The sequence below is a fragment of the Gordionus sp. m RMFG-2023 genome, chromosome 2 (genome assembly GCF_954871325.1).
Source record: "Gordionus sp. m RMFG-2023 chromosome 2, tfGorSpeb1-WG-v2, whole genome shotgun sequence".
Taxonomy (NCBI): Eukaryota; Metazoa; Nematomorpha; class Gordioida; order Chordodea; family Parachordodidae; genus Gordionus; species Gordionus sp. m RMFG-2023.
In genome coordinates this window covers 26,603,651-26,623,432 of record NC_088776.1, presented here as the reverse complement: position 1 = coordinate 26,623,432, position 19,782 = coordinate 26,603,651, and the positions used below count along the sequence as shown (strand labels likewise).

At 25.7% G+C, this 19,782-nt stretch overlaps 2 protein-coding genes across 3 annotated transcripts in view; one reads left to right on the top strand and one right to left on the bottom strand.

Moving 5' to 3' along the window:
- The window catches only part of LOC135925141 (protein flightless-1-like), a 102,878-nt gene extending 90,127 nt beyond the window's left edge, over nt 1–12,751 (top strand). Inside the window, exons 22-32 of one of the 2 annotated variants that reach the window (XM_065460343.1) lie at nt 936–1,066; nt 7,685–7,879; nt 8,005–8,124; nt 8,270–8,435; nt 9,600–9,663; nt 9,726–9,961; nt 10,130–10,259; nt 11,516–11,602; nt 11,658–11,750; nt 12,308–12,421; nt 12,465–12,751. In XM_065460343.1, the coding sequence (XP_065316415.1) occupies nt 936–1,066; nt 7,685–7,879; nt 8,005–8,124; nt 8,270–8,435; nt 9,600–9,663; nt 9,726–9,961; nt 10,130–10,259; nt 11,516–11,602; nt 11,658–11,750; nt 12,308–12,421; nt 12,465–12,599 (1,471 nt within the window). In that variant the 3' untranslated portion in view covers nt 12,600–12,751. The remainder of the gene's footprint in view (nt 1–935; nt 1,067–7,684; nt 7,880–8,004; nt 8,125–8,269; nt 8,436–9,599; nt 9,664–9,725; nt 9,962–10,129; nt 10,260–11,515; nt 11,603–11,657; nt 11,751–12,307; nt 12,422–12,464) is intronic. The other variant, XM_065460344.1, reaches the window with a different exon arrangement.
- On the bottom strand, nt 12,662–17,679 carry LOC135925142 (probable ATP-dependent RNA helicase DDX56). The gene is made up of 15 exons (XM_065460345.1): nt 17,561–17,679; nt 17,357–17,518; nt 17,228–17,311; nt 17,119–17,180; nt 16,908–17,075; nt 14,152–14,242; nt 14,041–14,105; nt 13,890–13,997; nt 13,774–13,845; nt 13,627–13,734; nt 13,465–13,581; nt 13,242–13,412; nt 12,965–13,191; nt 12,815–12,909; nt 12,662–12,772 (listed from the first exon to the last, which is right to left on the bottom strand). The coding sequence occupies exons 1-15, from the start codon at nt 17,636–17,638 to the stop codon at nt 12,731–12,733; spliced, it is 1,650 nt and encodes a 549-aa protein (XP_065316417.1). The 5' UTR covers nt 17,639–17,679; the 3' UTR covers nt 12,662–12,730.
- Nucleotides 17,680–19,782: the final 2,103 nt, after the last annotated feature.

Genomic DNA, 19,782 nt, shown 5'->3' with positions numbered 1-19,782 from the left:
CTGGTCAATTTGTCATGGAAATACCCACCAACCAAACGGAATATATAAAATTATTTCTTAAAAAAGAACGAAAAGACAAGTAAATCTTTTTCTAAAATTATAAAAATAACACAGATTGATATTATTTTATATTTATTAGTCATTTTCAGAAACCCAGAACAAGGGCATTTTTGCATTCCAGTTCAGGTCAAAAAGTTGCTCACTTTCAACTTTCGGAACGTTCTTTATACACATTTAAATTAATCTTTATTTAATCATTAAATGAAACAATTATTACATATTATCATTCATATTGGTTCTTTGTAGTGTTAGTATAAATTTGAGTGTCAAAAAACATCGTTCAACACTTTCCTGGCTATGGATGATTTATTATTTATAATCAAAAATAAAATTATCCATTTAAAATTTTATTTAATAAGAAAAAATATAGAAAAAAACAATTAAATAAATTTTTAAATTTGATAAAAATGTTTCCTCTCTTTTTATTTTTTTATTCTAATACTTGTTTGACAATTGTTATTACCTTTCTACTATTGTATAGTTTAATATGATTATTAATTATTTATTAAAAAAATTATAAAAGAAAATAAAAAGAACTTAATTTATGCAACTGTTACATGGATTAAAAAATTTTATTTTTTTAATTATTGAAATAAATAAGAAATTTATATACATATATTTTTGGGAACGTTCCTTGCAAAATTTCATTGAAAAATTATCCAATTAGCCTTTAGAGGGTTGAATAATTTTCTATCGGCCGATATTAGGGATTTGTGCATCTCTGATTGTTAATTTTTTATATTTTATAAATCAAATTTTTTAAATTCTAAAAATGATATAAATTAAAATAAGAGTTTTACTTTTAAAAGAAGATTAAAAAATTAGTAGTCATAATAAAGTTAATTATTGTAGCTTCGTATTTTTTATACTGATAGACCTGGATACAGTGAAATTATCCATCTTTTCGAAGGAACAGAGACTCAAATGTTTAAATGCAAATTTTTGGGTTGGAATGACGTCTTGGCTGTTGACCACACTCGCTCTATTCAATCTATTAACAAAAAAGGTCATGATTGTTCTTTAATTAAAACAAAAATGATATGGTAAGATATAAAATAATTATTATACTGTTCTGATTTCCATTTCAAATTGCCAAAATAGTCATTTATAAATATTGTATTAGTATTAGTAAGTTTACTATGTTAGAACATCACATGAACTGGTCCTAGTCGATAAATAATCAGACCGGATTTAATTTTATTATGAGTCAAGCTGAACTGGAGCTGATTTGATTTTTTTAAATTTAGTTTTATTAAAATTTAAATCGTTTTTTATGATCTGATCACCTGTATTTTATTTATCGAAAGTTTGATTTATTGAAATCCCCCCCCCCTTCGGTAATTGGATAGATTACGAGCTAATATAATTGAACTGGATATATTAAATTATACGATTTGTTTTAGGTGTCTGCAACGGGTGGGGGATTAGCGCCTGCCCATCCCTCTAGCTGGCGTGCTGACTTTCTAAACGATTTTAAACATTGGGCTTGTGGCAGGTGGATAAAAAATATTTTTTAAAACAATGGGAGGTGAATTTTAAATATTTTTCGGACGCAATGAGCAGAACAGACTTCTATTAATTTAAAATATTTTTTTATTTCATAATATTACCTATCTTATTAATTTAATTTTAAAAAAATAATTTTTAAACATTGGGTTGGTAGTCTAGTTAAACAAAATTTATAAATAAATTAACGGTTGGGTAAATTTAAAAAAAACTATAAGCGCGAATAAAAATTTTTAAAACAATGAGTGGGCGGGCTTTCAGGTTAAAACTCACTCATTACAGATCTGTAATTTGTCTTGATACCAGCAGCACATCAAATAAATTTATTAAATATATTATCAGGTTTAGGTATTTTTTTGGCTATTGTTACGGAGCACGGGTGTCGCAAAATAGTCTCATACAAAAAATTTATCCATATATACATAGACAGGTTAAATTAAAAATTTAGTGAAGATGTATCATTGATAAGTGACAATTATCATAATCGTTATTTTTATAATTTCTTGATTTTTTGACACAAATGGCTAAAATAAGTATTGGTAACATGTTTAAATAAAACTTCATAGAAGAAGTACCTTATATAAATGACAATTGTCATAATCTTTATTTTTTAAATTTTATGAATTTTATGACGCAAATGGCTAAAAATATAGATTGTAAAAATGCCAAATTAAAATTTCAAGAAGATGTACGATAGGAAAGTAACAATTGTCATAATCGTTATTTTTAAACAATTTTCAATATTTTTTGAGATATCATTTTGAAAAAGATATTGTGTTTAAATTTTATTGAAATAATTCAGAAAAGTGCGAATTATAACAATCTTCGTTCTACAACTTTCTTATATTTTTAAAAAATATGTTGGTATCATTTGGCAAAATAAAAAAACAAATGGCAATTTTAATACTCATAATCCTCCCGTTTGCTTAAAATTTGATAAAAATATGGTAATTACTAAAGAGAATTGTAACTCATGTTAAATTCTAAACTTTTAAGATATAGATTCACAATCTTATTACTTAAATTAATAAATTTTATTTCTACATCTATTAAAATGTAAAACTCTGCACTCACAGTTAGCCAAAATTTTGTATACTAACGGCGAAATCTTGCTAAGTCTGAATTCAGGGTAAGACTTTTATTAAAAGGACTTAAAACCCATACGAATATTATTTATCAATATGATACAATCCCTAAAAATTTTATCTTAAGATTTTGAATTTTATAAACATATGGCAAAAATAGATTACAATCTATATTTTATCACCCATTTGCGTCAAAAATCTTTAAAATTAACGATCATGACAATTGTCACTTTTCCATGCTACATCTTCTATGAAATTTTAATTTAACATGTTTACAATCTGTATTTTTGCCCATTTGCCTCAAAAAAAACTTTAAAAATAACGATCATGATCTTTTTTATATGGTAATCTTAATTGAAATTTTAATTTAACATGTTAAAAATTTATATTCACCTAAAAGATTGTTTATTTATAATAAAATTCACAAAAGAATTCCTCAAAAAAGATTTATTTACAAAGAAGATTTAAAATTTTTATCAAATTAAAATATGTTTCAAAAATCTTTTTTAACTTCAAAAATCTTTTTTAACTTCAAAAAATATTTTTGCTTAAAATTCTGGGCATGAAAATCACTAATAAATTGTAACAAAAATAATATTACAATTAGCATCATATCATTTTTTTTATTAAAAAAAAATCAAATAAATAAATCTATTCTCATAATATAATAATTTAAATAAAAAATATTAAATCATATAAATATGTTTATTTGGGGATAATAATAAAATTTAACATTAAATTTAAATAAAAAAATTATTTTACTAAAAATAAATAAATAATAATTAATGCTAGGCATATCATACAGAACGCTGACGGACGATTAGCCGATGCAAAATTTTCGACTAATTTAGTTTTAGCCGATTTTTAGGCTTTGGTGTAGTTTGCCGATTAAGCAACACTAATCTTATCTTTAAAAAAATATTTGTAGAAGTATTTTATTATTGATTTAATATATGTCTTATAGTGCGCACAAATCGAACGTTTCAACGCTGCGTTTCAAAACGCAAATAATTGATCACATTTACGTTTTGCATTTTAAATTATTTATTAAAAGTCAAAATAGCTTGCGTTTTTTGAAACTTTTTTAAATTTTGAAGTGATAGAATATAACATCTTAAAATGTAAAAATTATTATTAAATGATACAATAATATTTTTAGCACATGGAATGAGCCTGGTTTAGATACTAGTACCTTATATCTAAAAAAGAAATTGAAATATTTTAGACCAATTGAACAAATCAGGTTCTAAAGAAGGAAAACTTGAATATAAATAAAAGGAATATACATTTTATGCAAAAGACTGTTGCAGATAGCAACATCAAACAATTTAGATGTGTTACCCTCATACAAAATAAAACCTAACGCATAATGATATTAATAGATTATTTAATGTATTGGAAGAAAACATCTGGAATGCAGTAAAGCTCATTTTTATATATAATTTATAAAGATTTTTATGGAAAGCCTTGTAGAAGATGTAGAAACTTTTTTTTAAATTTAATTTAATAAAAATAATTATTTTTTTTCCGGTCATGCTTATATTTTTTAACACAATATATTAGACATGCTAAAAAATAATATAGTTTTATTTTGATAATATAATTATAAATACAATATAATATAGCGAGTAAAAAGATATTTTTATTTATAAAAAAATTTTCTTCACAATTGTTTTAAAAATTTTCTAATAACACGCTCTACAGGGGCATATGAGGGGATTGCGATATTATACTTAATAAACAACTCTTTTAACGTGGGGAATTTATTAAAAACATTTATTGTTTTGTCCTTTGCTTCAAAAAATTGAGATAAGTTATCTTTCACCAATCTATCCACTACTTCCTCGTCAAAAAAAAGATATCTCGAAATTAACAGTTCTTGCATTATCATTTCTAGGGTTTTCAATGCATTTTTTTAATAACGCTATAAGTTTATTTTTTAGAGGTTCGTTCTGTGAAAGTTTATCCATGGCCATTGAAGCTTGAATACTGGAAGTATAATTGCAGAAAGAACTTATTGATCTTCATATAGTATATGTTCAAATCTTTAAAAAAAATAAAATATATGTAATTAATTGAGAGTGATAGCTTTAATACCTTTTATTAATCCCATTTAATACTGCGTCTATCATTGATTGACCATATTTTAGGCCACTAATTTTTTTAGTTTTAAAATAACTATCGTTATCGTTGACGTCAAGTAGCCCAAATGCATTTTTTCTTCAATTTAATGATTTTGCTTAGTTATAATATATTATATAAAATAATTAATATTAGAATCAAATGTCGTTTTAATTGGAACTGAAGATTTTGAAACTGATATAATTTTTGGGCACATTTTACATTTGGTAAGTATTGAATTAGTTCCTTCAATATAGGATGTTACTGTAAAATATTTATCATATTTTGGCCATTGTGTTAATTCATCTGATTTTGAATTTTCATAATCAGATGATGTTGAAATAATAATATCCATGCTTATGCTAATCTATTAAAATATAAACTATAATAATGGCGTGTTAAAAAAATTGAAATGTGAAAAAGGAAAAACAATTGATTATAAATTATAAGACTTTTTTCTTAAAAATTCGGATTAGTATTAAATATAAATAAAGTGTTTTTAAAATTGAACGAACGTTAAATTCGGCCGCGTTCGTCATAAAAAAGGAATGCATGTGGTTAGCCGATTGACATTTCCCACCCGAGCGATATTTAATAATAAATGATTTATTATGTGGTTTGCCGAGTGATATTTAGTAATAAATGATTTATTATGTTGTTAGTCAAGCAATAAAATAAATAGACCCACCGATTTAAAAAGTTATTAACTTTTCCTAATTTATCTTTCAAATTCGTATATAATGTTTACAATTTTGGGGTATTTTATTATCTTAAAATGTTATTTACTAGAGCAGGTAAATTTGCGATGGAGGTAGGGGGTTTAGTTACGCGTCTGCTACAAATTTTCAGTATTTCACTTTCTAAAATTGATATACAACATAAGCAACGATTCCTATTATATAGCATATTATAAAATTTTCATTTATAAGATATTATGACCTACACTACAATTTCACATATATATTTTCTAAAATTGATATAAATTAAAGATATTATCTATTAAATGGAAGTATAAAACCAGAAAATTTTAAAAAATGGGAAGAGATAAAATATGATTTCGAAAAAGAAATTTAATTTAATTTTCACGAATTTAAAGGAAAACATTTTTTTTTTGACACCTAAAACCCTTGAACCATCCACTTTTAAAAAGAGTTCTGGTTGAGGTACAGCCAAAATACCAGTGTTTAGTAGATCAGGTTCACATCCCAGCTATTAGGTAATAAATAAAAACATTTAATATATCAGAGAAATATAAATAAATAGTTAATGACTAAATTAAGTAATAATGATAATTTATGCAATATTTAAAAGCATAATTTATGAAGTATTAATCAGGGATGTGAACCCTTCGACAAAAAAAAAGGGTCCGGGTTCGGGTCCGGTAATAAATTTAAAAGGGACCCGGGTCCGGGTTCAGAGGGAACATAAAAATAATGACTCAAAATAAGACTTTTTTTCATTCATTTTTTATTATACTTCAATATATACACATGAAATGAGATTTTATATTTTAAATATTTTATTCAATCGCACAATCATGATATCTTCTAAAATATCATCCTTCAAATTTCCACGTAAATTAGTCAACGATGAAAATCTACTTTCTACGCTTACCTAAAATAGATAGTCATTTTTATAATACATAAATTATTGTACTTGTGTTGCCGGCACAGCCATGACGATTCTAGAAAAGGTATATAATTCTGGATATATTGAAGAATTTTCCTCCCAAAATTTTAAAATGTTTGCATCTCTATTTATTCTCATAACTTCCGAGAACTTTCTATTAAAGATACAATAGATATTTTTTGCTCCTTTCTATCAGATGATAATTTAATTTTTTTTCTCTATCTAATAGTAAAACTTCCAGATCATCAATATCGTTATCATTAACATTGTTATCGCTACAACCAGTAGATATTGTTGTAACCACCAATGTATTGTAAATAATAGAGTTTTGGGTATTCCATAAATCTTCAAGATGTTCTATAGCCATTTGTTTTTGCTCACTACTTAATAAAACCATCGCGGGTCTAAATATATAGAAGCATATACAACACTATTTTGTAAATATTGTTGCTCTCTTATTTTGGTATTTTCTAATACTTCATTTGAAAAAGAACTTGTTAATCTCCCTAACTCTAATCGACATCTTAACCATATGCCATAAAAATCCGATAAACATAATTGTTCTGCTTGCACTCTCAATGTTGTTATTTTTAAAGGAACCAGCACACTAGTAATCTCTTTTACTTGATTCCAATCATCTTCTGACAAAATGATTTCACATGCTCCTATGATAAAATCATTACAGAAATCTTTCAAACTTAATAATCGCTCTAGCATCATACATATAGAGGACTAACGTGTTGTGCAATCTAAAATTGCCATTTACCTTTTCATGGATTTTAATATTCTAACAATTGTAGGAGTTCTTAAATATTTTACAACATCCCTTGCTTTATCAATTATAGTTTTAAAGTGACTATTTTTTAGGGAGATTCCACGAAAAAAATTAATAAAATTATAAAAATTTTATATTATTTTTTTAAAAATTATATTTTTACATTAATTTAAAAAAAAAATTTAAGTTAAAAATTTTTAGCACCCTGAACCCTTGGACCCTCCACTTTTTAAAAGGGTCCGGGTTCAGCCAAAATACGAGGGTTCAGGGTCCGGGTTCACATCCCTGGTATTTAGGTTAATTTATGCAATATATTTTTTTAACTAAAATTTACTTCTAAATATATGAAAAAAGGAAAATCGGCAATCCATTAGGGGGGGGGGGGGGTCATTAGTAATTTTGAAAAAAAAATGGGAAGGCTTGGTTGATTTGATTGGATTAGTCATATTATATCTTCCTCCCTATATTTAACGTAATACTAAATATATTTAATCATATTAAAATAAAGGAATGGATATAAAACAGTTTTTGAAGGGAATACATAATGAAATTGATTTATCAGCACTTTTTAAAGTTCGTCAACCAGCTTTAGATGACGAAAGAGCGAAGGCACTAATAAATGAATGGAATGAAGATCTTGAAACCTTAGAATGTTTTGTGCTGGAAGGCAAAAAATATGTTAAGTTACCGGAAAATGAAATAGGTATTATATATTTTTATCATTCTAGAGAATAAAAAATTGTGAATAATTAATTCTCTCAATAGTTATATCTTTTGAATTTATACATGTAATGATTAATGATTTTATCCACATTATTACAAATAAAGGTCAGTTTTATTCTGGAGCGTGTTATGCTTTCATTTGTAGATATTGGGTCGCGGTTGAAATTAAAAATCAGGCATTCATAACCATTAAGTCCATAAAAAATAATGAACGTTCTGCTTCAAGTATAAAAGAATAATTTATTTTTTTAATGTCATATAATAATTTGTTTAGTTAGTTACTATTATAAGTTACTTCATCTTTTTCTATATTTTTTTGAAAAGGCAATTTTTAGTTTATAATTTATTTATAATATTTAATTAAATGAAGATGTGGAGTCAGATTCGGAAGATAAGGATGCTGATAGAATAGGAAATGTTATTGATTTAAATAAACCTTCTGAAAATCATTTCTGGGAAGAAAAATTTCAACCTGTTATATATTTTTGGCAAGGAAGAGATGCCAGCACTATTGGGTGGTTGACATTTTCTTTCGGGTATTACTTTAAAAAAAAATGTTGAATATATATAATTATAGTAGTCCTAGACCTGTGTTACGCTGATAATTTTTGCCACGCCGAAAAGGCCACCTATTAAGTTGAGCCGCGTCGATAAGCTCGCCACCGATTTAACATAATATATTATGTATAATTTTAAATAGATTTTTGCATTTTATTAAAATAAATAGCCTGCTAAACTATATGTCCCTTTTCTCCAATTATTTATTCGTGTAATAAATTTTAATGGACTCAAACGGATTAAAACAAATAACAACGCTCTATAATATTAAGAAAACTAGTCATCTCATGTGTAAAGATACTTCGGTAAAATAATTTTGGAGAAAGAAATTAAGAAAAGCACATGCCTGATATTTTTTATTGTGAACCATGCTTGAAATTTGCGAAAAAAATGAAGAATAGTCTAAACATCATTCATATTCATTTTCCAAATATTTTGATATAAGATTTTACACCACTTCAATTTTTCATTAAGTGTCTAAAACTTATTGACAATGATCGAAATGCGACTTAAACTCATATAATGCAAAAATAACTCGAAACCATTCCATCTTATGTAAAGATTTAAATAATAACAATTTAGAGCAATATGCACAATCATTTTGGAAAAAAACGATTGGCATTCTCGAAATTATTTAATTTAGCTATAAAAGTTGTTTACAAACGCAACTAGTGGACCTACCGAAATAATTATTTTTATAGCTTAATTAATACTTAACGCCAAAAGAACATATCCTACCAATTTTAATATAATCAGATTTATCGATGAAAATTATCATTTAGCTATATTTGATTTTAGTTATTTATATTTATTACCTAAATATTTTTTTTGCATTCGAAATTTATATAATATGGTGTTTCTGTTTAAATATATATTTACTAAGAAATCGATAAAATATTATTGATTCGACTGGAACTATTTTTAAAAAATATTTTATTATTGAAAACGATGAAACTAGCCGACGATGAAAAAATAAAACCGCCACCGATTTGTATCTGGGTGCACAGGTCTACACATTTGCAATTTCGCATTTAGTAGTATATTGTATAGTCATTTAATAATTTTACATTCGTGTTGATTTAGTTTATAAATTTGATATTCTATTCTTAATATGACTATCTTTAAAATACATATTTTTTTAGATTAGGTAAAAAGTTTGAACAGACATTTGGCAAGGAAAATTTGCAAGTTGTCCGAGTTTTACAAGTTTTTATATATATTTGCCTATTATTTAACTTCTACAAATTTATAAAATGTACATAAATTAGCAACAAGAAAGTCCTAAATTTTTATCTCATTTCAAAAGAAAATTTATAATTCATTGTGGACCAAGAATAAAAAACAAGAGTATCACAGTTCATGAGAAAAATTTACAAAATCATGATGTGATAAATATGATGGCACCATCATTATACCAAATTAGAACGAATAATTTCACGACTTTCTATACAAGATGTATACAAATACAAAAATGTGATTCTACCCTTTTAAATAGTGCATTTTGGTATGTTAATTTATGAATTTAAACTGGAATTATCAATATTTTTTAAAGGCAAGAAAATTCTACGTTTTTAAGTTTATTGATTATGTCTTTTTAAAATTAGAGATTAATAAAATATTTCAAATTTAACTTAAAAAATACAATAAATAATTATATCTTTATTTTCTTAAGTTATATTTTGAAAATACCATTTCAAAATTCCTTCAATGAAGAACCAGGGCTTTGTTATGCGTGGATAGGCAGCCAAGCTTGTGCTAATGATATCGAAATAATTGAAGAATTGGCTTACAAAATATCTCCAGTTAAAAATTTATTAATATTTTTTGTCTCTCGAAAGCATTGCAAAAATTAGGTGCGGCTCTTATTTTAATGTTTTATTAGTTTTGAGTAATCAAAAATATATAAAAAGAATGCCGGTTTTTTAAACTATGGTCAGGTTTTTTTGTTGAATAAAAATGCTCAATATTTTCATTTTATATTAAAACCCAAATATGATATTTTTAAAAAAATTGGCTAAAAATAATCCTAAATATCTAGCCTGGTAAATATCTACACCGTTAACCGTTAAGAGTACAAAAAATAAAAAAATTATATATAATAATGTGAGATCAAAAGGAGAAAATTTAAATATGAAAATTATTGAAATATTTAATATGAAATGCGGATTTCACACATTTGGCATATATGACATGACATTATCTGAATCTAAATATTTCCATAAATAATACCCAAGTCAATCTCATTTAAATACATTTTTAATAAGTCTTACAACTGGCGATGGAAGGTAGGGTGTTATTTTGGAAAACACCTTTATATTATGAAAATGACGACACTAAAATAATCATTCAAAGTTTGGTGGGTGTTAAAATTTATATCCTATCTATATCATTTTGAGTGTTAAAAATATATAATATTGAATCCTTCGGTTTTCTTCATTTGGAAACTTTGAAGTTTATCGACTAGTCGCTATGTCAATTCTTTTTTCTTCTTCTTCATCAGTATTACTAATATTAATCATCTCAGAATTTATAATATAGAAGTTATTATACCATATTTTCCATCCATTGTATAAAATAAAACTTGTATTTAATACATAAAAATAGGATATTTTAAAATAATAAACATAAAATAAAAATGTATTTAAAAACAATAGTTATATTTTTTATTTTAACAACTCCGGTAGGCACCCACTTATCTGATGAAAAATGTCAAACAAAAGACGCACATAATTACGACCATTATTTTTATTCACGTTTTTATGTTCTGGATTTATTAAGATGAATTAAATGAACATACCCTTAAAAATATCCTGAGTGTGTACCCGACACAATTATTTTTTTTAAACCGTTTCTTGAGCTTTTACTGATTTTTTAAATGATCAAAATCTTAGCTAAATAAATATTACCCAAGCTTCGAGATTTCGCCATAAGAAAGACCAAACCTTGCCACCATTTTGTGATATCTTGAGATTTAGGTATATTATCGACGTAACTGAGATTTTTAACAACAATAGCCCCCACAAATATTAATCAATATAATTTTTTGCTTATTTGATAGGATTATAATATTCAAGTTATCAAAGAAGGGAATGAACCTGAAAATTTCTTTTGGCCTGCTTTAGGTGGCAAAAATAATTATGAAAAAGTAAAAATTTAAATATATTTGGATATACATACAACATAATTTTTATAAATTGAAGGAAGCTAAATATATGAATTATCTTCGATTATTTCGCTGTTCTAATGATATGGGATATTTCAGGATAACTGAAAGATGCGCAGATTTTTGTCAGGTATTAAATTAATAAATATAAGGCCATAGTGTTAACTCTATTTTAATGATCCTTAGGTAATTAAAACAGAGATCCGAACTCGAACCAATACTAATTACCGAGCTCGAACCGTTAAAAGTTTTATCCCATGCACCTGTTTGAATCTTATCATATCCTTAAAGATTAACAATCAATTTTGATTAATCAATATCAGTCATCACCATTTTTAGATATTTGTATGGACTGCTATTTGGCAGTCAGTATTTAAATTGTATGGCTCAATAGCATTTTTATGAAAATAATTATCTATATTTGTAGAAAATAAGTGCTTCTCTGCATAATTATATTATATAAAATGGTTCAACCGATATTTGTTACAATTCGGATTTTTGATTTAAATATGATCTTTCTAGAATACTTGCATGTGTAAATTTTTTAAGATTCCAGAATCTACTGAAAAGAGATTAATTTTTAGTCTTGTTTGTGATTAATATATATGGAATAAGATTCAAAATTAAAAAATTCATAAAAGGCGAAACCGCTATAAAACATATTTATTATACAAATATCTTTAATAGGATGATTTATGTGATGAGGATATTATGCTTTTAGATGACGGGTCTAAAGTTTTTATTTGGATAGGCCCACAAAGTAGTGAAATAGAGATGAAATTAGCATTAAAGAGCGCCAAAGTATGTCTTAATAGCATAAATATAAATAAACTATATATTTAAGTTGTATCTAGAGCATCTTAATGTAATTCAAATGGACAAACCTAGAAAATTAATGTTTACTTTAAAGAATTATGAATCTTCGCATTTTAAAAAATGCTTCCATGCCTGGAACCATTATAAAAAAAATCTCAATTAATAAAAAAAAATTCATATAAAAAATAAGATATTTTACTCTCATAAATTATATGTACTATTTATTCAAGATGAGTATTCATATTTACTATAAATTTATTTATTAGTAATTTATGTCACATTAATTATATATCGCTAAAATTTGAATGACTTGAGAGGATCTACCATTTTCTGTTTCTAATAAATAATGTATTTTTAATTTCTTAATATTCTTCTAACTTTATATTTCGGTAATTTTTCATTATTTTTCTTGTGCGCTAAATTGTTGAGAGTAGAAGAATAGTTGGGAGTGAGCTCTTTAAAAGCGTTTGGAACTAAATTATAATTAAATATTGCTTATAATAATCATAATCAACATTAGTGTTATACTTAAATAGTCCGGTATATGTTTTAGATGAGATGCCACTTGGCTTTTCACAAGCGAATTTTTAATATTTAACGCATTATCGTGCCTCAAAACGGCGAAATCATGAGGATTATTGTGAAAAAATATTTTTAATTTTTCGTTATTTAAAATTTCTGTTTTTATCTCCTTAAATCTCGCTTCCTTTATCAATATACGAGTAATAGATTTATAGGCGTCAGTCGATCTATATCTAAAATCGGAAGCAATTTTGAATATGATATACGTTATAAATGATAAAACCTAAAACCGTCTAATTGTTTTATTGGAACGTTGAATGTTTTTATAATGGGCTCGAGAATGTTGAACGTACTGTTTTTAGGATTTAAATATTTCTCCACCTTTTTAAATATTTCGCACTCTTCATCCTTAATTAAAGATAAAGCGGTGCCATTATTGTCAGCTCTAGCCGTCCTATAAATTTTTAATGAAGTATTTTAAAGCAAACTATTTCGTAATTATTAACCTCCCTACTCTATGAATATATGATTTGACTGTTTTTGGGAAGTCAAAATTAACTACGTTCGATATTCGTTGAAAGTCAAGACCTCTCGAGGCTCTAAACTCTTTATCTTTTGCAAAACTTTAATTATATTTTATATAAACTATTTAAAACGATATTCAATACCTTTTTAAACTCTTCGCTTTATTACTAGTATTTATTTGTCTAAGCGATTCATCTGCAGCTATAACATAATCATATAAACCTTCATTAAATTGATTCATAATATGGCATCTTGATAACATATAGATAAAATGTAAGAATAGTAGGTACCTTGATAATAAAGGCAATTCGGAATTAAGTAAACAACACTTGATACCAAATAATTCCAAGTATAACTTAAGTCTATATTACAATATTATTGAATAAAAATTAAAATTAGTTTATACTTATAACCACGATCAATTGTATTAACAAAAAATATAGTTTTTCCACGTAATAACTTGAGCTTTAATAAGATGTAGCATAAAGTAAATTTTTCTTCATCCTCATCACATCTAAGCAGTTATCATTAAATTATAATAAAATGATATCAAATACCTAATGACATATTGAGATAGTTGTGTTTGCGGTGGTAGATTTGAATCCTTCAATTTAATGATTAACTAGTAAAAAAAAATATATAATGGTAAAGTGTAGTATATTATATACTGGATCATTAGGCATCATGTTTTTTAAAAATTTAATATCTTTATTTAGAGTTGCAGATATAAGTATTGTTTGGCAAGTTCTTGGTATATATCTAAAATTATATTTATTTTATGAAATTACAAATGATATAAAATAAATTAATACAAATCAACTCGCATGTCCTATAATTTAAAATGTTTGAAAGTCTAAAATTTTTATTTGTCAAATCGTCGGCTGATTATAGTCATATATATCCACTTGCAATTAGTTTTTTCGATAAATCAAATCCTTCAGATTAGCAATAAAAATATAATTTAGAAAAATACTGAGCAGACGAAATACTAAATTATTAATTGAGAAATATATATCACTTTTTCAAAAGGAATAAGTAGAATAATAAGGATAATCACCTAAGTTTAAAGTAAAGTTCCTCTCACAAATTGTGATACTACCCTAGTTTTTCATACATTTTCTGTGCAAAGCAAGAAAGTAAGCAACTACTATTTTGAAGAATATCAAAAATCTTGGGTAATAAATTAAATAGTTTTTGATGCTAATTTTTTTTTCTATGCAAGACAAGAAATAACAATAATTTTAGATTACAAAATAATTTATTCTCCATTGTTTGTTTGAAAATTGTGAAGCAGTCTTTATAAATTCAATTGAGAATAAGAGGTCATTATATATCTCTGGTTTATATCGACGGTGTTTGAGTGCTCCACTCGACATTTTGAAAATTTGAGTTATTGCCAATATATATAAAAATAAAAGCTTGATTGATAAATATTATTTTTGCGCTATTGCATATAACGATGTAATTTTTGCTCCATATACATATCCTATCCTACTATCTTATTTAATCACGTTGTAATTATAATTTTGGCTTTCCATATCTATTTCCAAATTATTTTAAATTGACTAGAAAATTTTTTAAAGAACAAGTTTTTATAACCTCTTATCAAATACAATATTATACAAAAATTTTATTAAATACTATAATTATTGCGATTTTTAATTTTCGTGGGAAATTTGCCAATTCATCAAGAATTTCGTTCGTTGTTAAAACCAAATCTCTGTGGATATTTAACAGAGCTGACCCATATAGCCGGGATTCGGAAGTAGTACTTTGTAAATAAGTTATCAACCTTATAAGTTGGAAAAGTTCCTTTCATTCGTACATGTTGTAATAGGCAAATATGAATATAAAACAACTTCAAAATATTTGGAAATTGAGCCAAGGTTTCCTTAAACCGATTGAGCGCATCAATAGCATGCTTAGATAAAATAGCCAAACATAGTAAATATATATACCATCAATATCGTAGGAATAAAATTTTGCTAAATATTTTTTACCAATAGTGGTATCAGAGGTAATAAAATTTGAAGATTGCTAAAGACTTGTTTTTTATCTAAAAACCGTACTTTAGGTTTAGTTTGCGATAAAGTATCTAAGAATGGATGAAAATGGTTATTTTATAATTCTTCAGTTGAGTCAACATTTATATTACATCAATTGTCAATGCTAGACTAGCTTTAATTAGTGTTATATCATAAGATTTAGCCTTCGATTCAACGTCTAGATAAATATTATGAAAATATTCATCTACATTCATTTTTATTTACATGTTCATATACATTTTCCGCCAAATCAATAACCTGAACCAAATCTAAATTTGGTTTTTGTAAATTTCTACAAAGTAGTGAGCTATAGGGAAATATTTTATTAATGCAACTAGCAGCAAAGATAAACTCTGATATTGCAGAAATTTGATGTGGAGGGGGGGAGGTAAAATTTTTATTAGCTGATATTTATGAAAACTCAATGTGGGTTAAATTTTCCCCTTTTTCTCTCCATTGGTTATGCGCCTGAAATGAGTAGTTTTAAAAAGATGATAAAATTTTATTGTATAAATGAATGAATACAACAAATTCCCATTTCAAATAGGTTTATGCAAATGAACAAAATTTAAAAATGCACACTTTTCAAAGTAGGAAGTTACCAAATTTATCAAGGCATTTTATAATAATAGTTAATAGGAATTTGATTGGAACTAAAAATTTGGTCAAATTAGGGAGTTTCTGAATAATCAAGAACCAAATTAAATAGGTGTGATTGAACATTGATTACATTAACATGGAATATATAAAATATTTATCTAAAAATTACATTAGTTAAATCAAATTTAGCATACTTAATTATTTTAATTGTTTTCTTTACTATTTGAACTTAAAGAGCTTGCATATCTAAATGTATAATTATTACATTTTTAAAGTTAATTTCAAAATTTTGCAAGAAGGAAATAGTTATTTCATAAATTATGAATGAAATATGTTGTTGAGTTTATATTAATATTTTATGAATATTTCGCTGAATTTTTTTTATTTTGCAAGATGTCATGTTATTTTTTGCAACAGTAAAATTATAAAACCTAAAACAGGGCATAGGCAGGTCTAAGAGTGATGATGCCCAAATGTCATTACTACAAAAAACAAATATGTCAAAATAATAAAGCTGTCACATTATATGTGTTCTATAAATTCTTTATAATTTATATTTATGAGAATTATTTTATAAAAATAAAATCATTATATTCTTTCAATCAATAATTAATATTTTTAGAAAAAATTGTAAATTTTAGTTAGTATACATCAGAAAAAAAGTTATGACTTAAGGGCTAAGTACAACCTGCTTTATATATATACATAAATAAAATATTATCTTTTTAACCTATAAAAAGTATACTTTATTTTAATATTTTTATTAATAAAATAAAAACTTTGTAAGTTGTCTGAAGTCTCCCCCATATCCAAATGATAAAAGTAAATCAGCCTCATCAACAACTAGCATTTCGATAAATGAAATGCTTATTTTATTTTCATCTAATAATGATAATATACTGGATGGAGTAGAAATAATGATATCATTATTATTATAAGGGTAATTCCTAAAAATTAATTTATTAAACCGAATAATGTATAAAATTTTACATATTCATTTTGTTATTTAGCTGGACAAAATTTATTTCATCTGAACAGGAATATGTCAATTTCTAAATTTTGCACCTATTTTAGATATTAATGATTTATAGAAATAAACTTTCAAATTTTCATATATTTGATTTGACAAGTCTTTAGAAGGGACCAAAATTAATGCTCTTATTTTTGAATCAGTTGAATGTATCTAATAAGAAAAAATATATAATTTCAAAAATATATAGGTACGTACTTCTTTATCATTTAATAATTTTTGAATAATTGGAATGAGAAAAATGGCCGTTTTTCCTGAACCTGTAAAAGCTTTGATTATTACATCTTTCCCAGCAATTACAATAGGTATTGCATCTTTTTGAATTATTGTAGGTTTTGCCCAACCCAGTTTTGCTATAGCCTGAAGATTTTTTAACTAAGTTTAAGATCATATCTAGATTACTTTTAGGAGCCTTTCGTCTAGTCCGAAAGATTTAAAATCCATGAATGAATGTTGATTAGTCTTAACCCTGTATTGCATGTACTATGTTAGAATAATTTTTTTTGGCAAACTAGATTTTTTATTTCTCTAGATACTATTGATAATCTCATGGCTCACTTTTTTTAAAAAAATTCTAAATTTCTTAGAAGATGAATGGTATGTGGATTTAAATACACATTATGCAATTAAGGATACAAATTTCAATCATTTCCACAATAATTTTTATTGTACTTTATATAAAATTTTATTTAAATACAACATAAAGGTTTAAACATTTTAATTTTCATGAAAATCTATAAAACAATTATTTGTGGTCGTAAAACATAAATATACACCACATTTTTTGCAAGATACTTTTGTTATAAATAAGCATCCTGGCATTTTACATCTACCCTTCTTATCATTATATTTTGGCCAATGAGCCGTGAGGTCTTTCCTAACCTCTTCAAGTGGTAAATATAGGGCTGGTCCTTTTTTACATTTTTCCCGATAACCAGTTTGAACTGATTTTCGTTTTGGTATATTGTTTGAAGTGCATTTGCCATATTTGCAAAGGACTTCCGCCACTGAAATTTTGAAATTGTACGAACTTAATCGATCCTTGCGTGCTATTGATATATTATTACAATCACGTTTATATAGCAACCATGAATTTATAAGTAACATGTCAAACATATGAAATAACTATGGTACCATTTTCTTGATTTCGTATGAATTCTATATAAGGAAAGTAAAGAATCCATGAGATCTACACCTCCCATTGATTTATTATATATTTTAACAATATTTGGACATTTTATCATGATTTTTTCCTTTTTTTTCCTATCATATCTTTCACAGTCTATTAGAGGATGTGCACCTACAAAAGTGCTTAATAAAGTCACAGCACGATTGTCGTGCCACATCACTGAATTTAGCTCCACTCCGTTTATTATTATTTTTTTTGAAACAAAAAATCCTCGCCTTTTTTTTAACTCCTTATCTGTTGGGAAGTTTATATTTGGAAGTCGATTACCTCTGACCGTGGCCGTGCAAAATATCCCTCTTTGAGCGAGTACGACTAGCAAATTTGGGGAACAAAACCAGTTATCAAAAAATAATTTATAATTAATTTGCTGCGGTATATAAGAAATTAAACGGAGCACAGCATTGCCACTTGCTCCAACATCAGGGAATCCTTCCGCTGCTAGTATTTTCCCAGAATATATTTCAAAATTATGCAGAAGGCCATCATCTCCACATAGTAGAAATACTTTATAGCCCCATTTTTTTGGCTTTTGAGGGTTATATTGTTTCAACCTGCTTATCCCTTTGTATGGAATAATTTGCTCATCTACGCAAATGTTTTCGTTTATCGATAAAGATTTTAGTATGTTATTGGTTAGAGTTATTAGGGGTCTGATTTTATGTAGTGGGTCATGGCCTTCACTTCCAAGTGGAATTCCAAACTATTTTTCTCATAGTGTTTTCTTTTTCATTATTGATATTTTCTTTTTCTTCCGAATCATCTTTCTCATTGAAATCTATATATTTATAGATTATATAAGAGCATAAATTTTAAATATACCTAAATCATTATTTTGTGTTGATAGAAACTCCTCATGAGAGGTTTCACTTAAATTTGAATCTTCACTATCATTAGGTATGTCCACGTATGATTATTACAAAATATAATTATCAAAAATAATAAATATATATAAAATAATTTCATAAACATTTATTTTTACCTTTTATTCATCTAATTTTAATGTTTTGAAATTTGTCAAATATATTATTTTTCCTTTTCCGATGGGTAGAAAATTGAGAAGAAAATTTTTATAAAAAAATAGCCATTTTTAAAAATAGGGTTTATTAAAATGCGAAATTAAAAATAAATAATAGATCACGTGGCCCAAATTAAAATTCCAATCGAAGATATAGAATATGGCTTCAAATACACACCATGCAATTTGTTTAAAATTTATTTATAAGATATTTATTATACAATTTGTAGTATGTGGAATGAGATACACAATATGCAATACAGGGTTAATGATATCATATTCTGAATAGTTTGAAAATATATTTTTTTATATAATCATAATTATGAAAATTTAAAAGGTTCCACACAAATATAAAAATAATATTTGTGAAAATAATTAATTCAAAGTAAGCAATTTCAACTAAATTTAATAGTAATGCGA

Bases quoted from the DNA above. Each gene is read 5' to 3' on its own strand.
- LOC135925142 (XM_065460345.1), bottom strand. From the start codon at position 17,638: ATGCAATACAGGGTTAAGACTAATCAACATTCATTCATGGATTTTAAA. The intron at 17,312-17,356 runs GTACGTACCTAT...TTTTCTTATTAG, and splicing joins AATTATTAAATGATAAAGAA to ATACATTCAACTGATTCAAA. The intron at 13,998-14,040 runs GTATTTGATATC...ATAACTGCTTAG, and splicing joins CTATCTCAATATGTCATTAG to ATGTGATGAGGATGAAGAAA.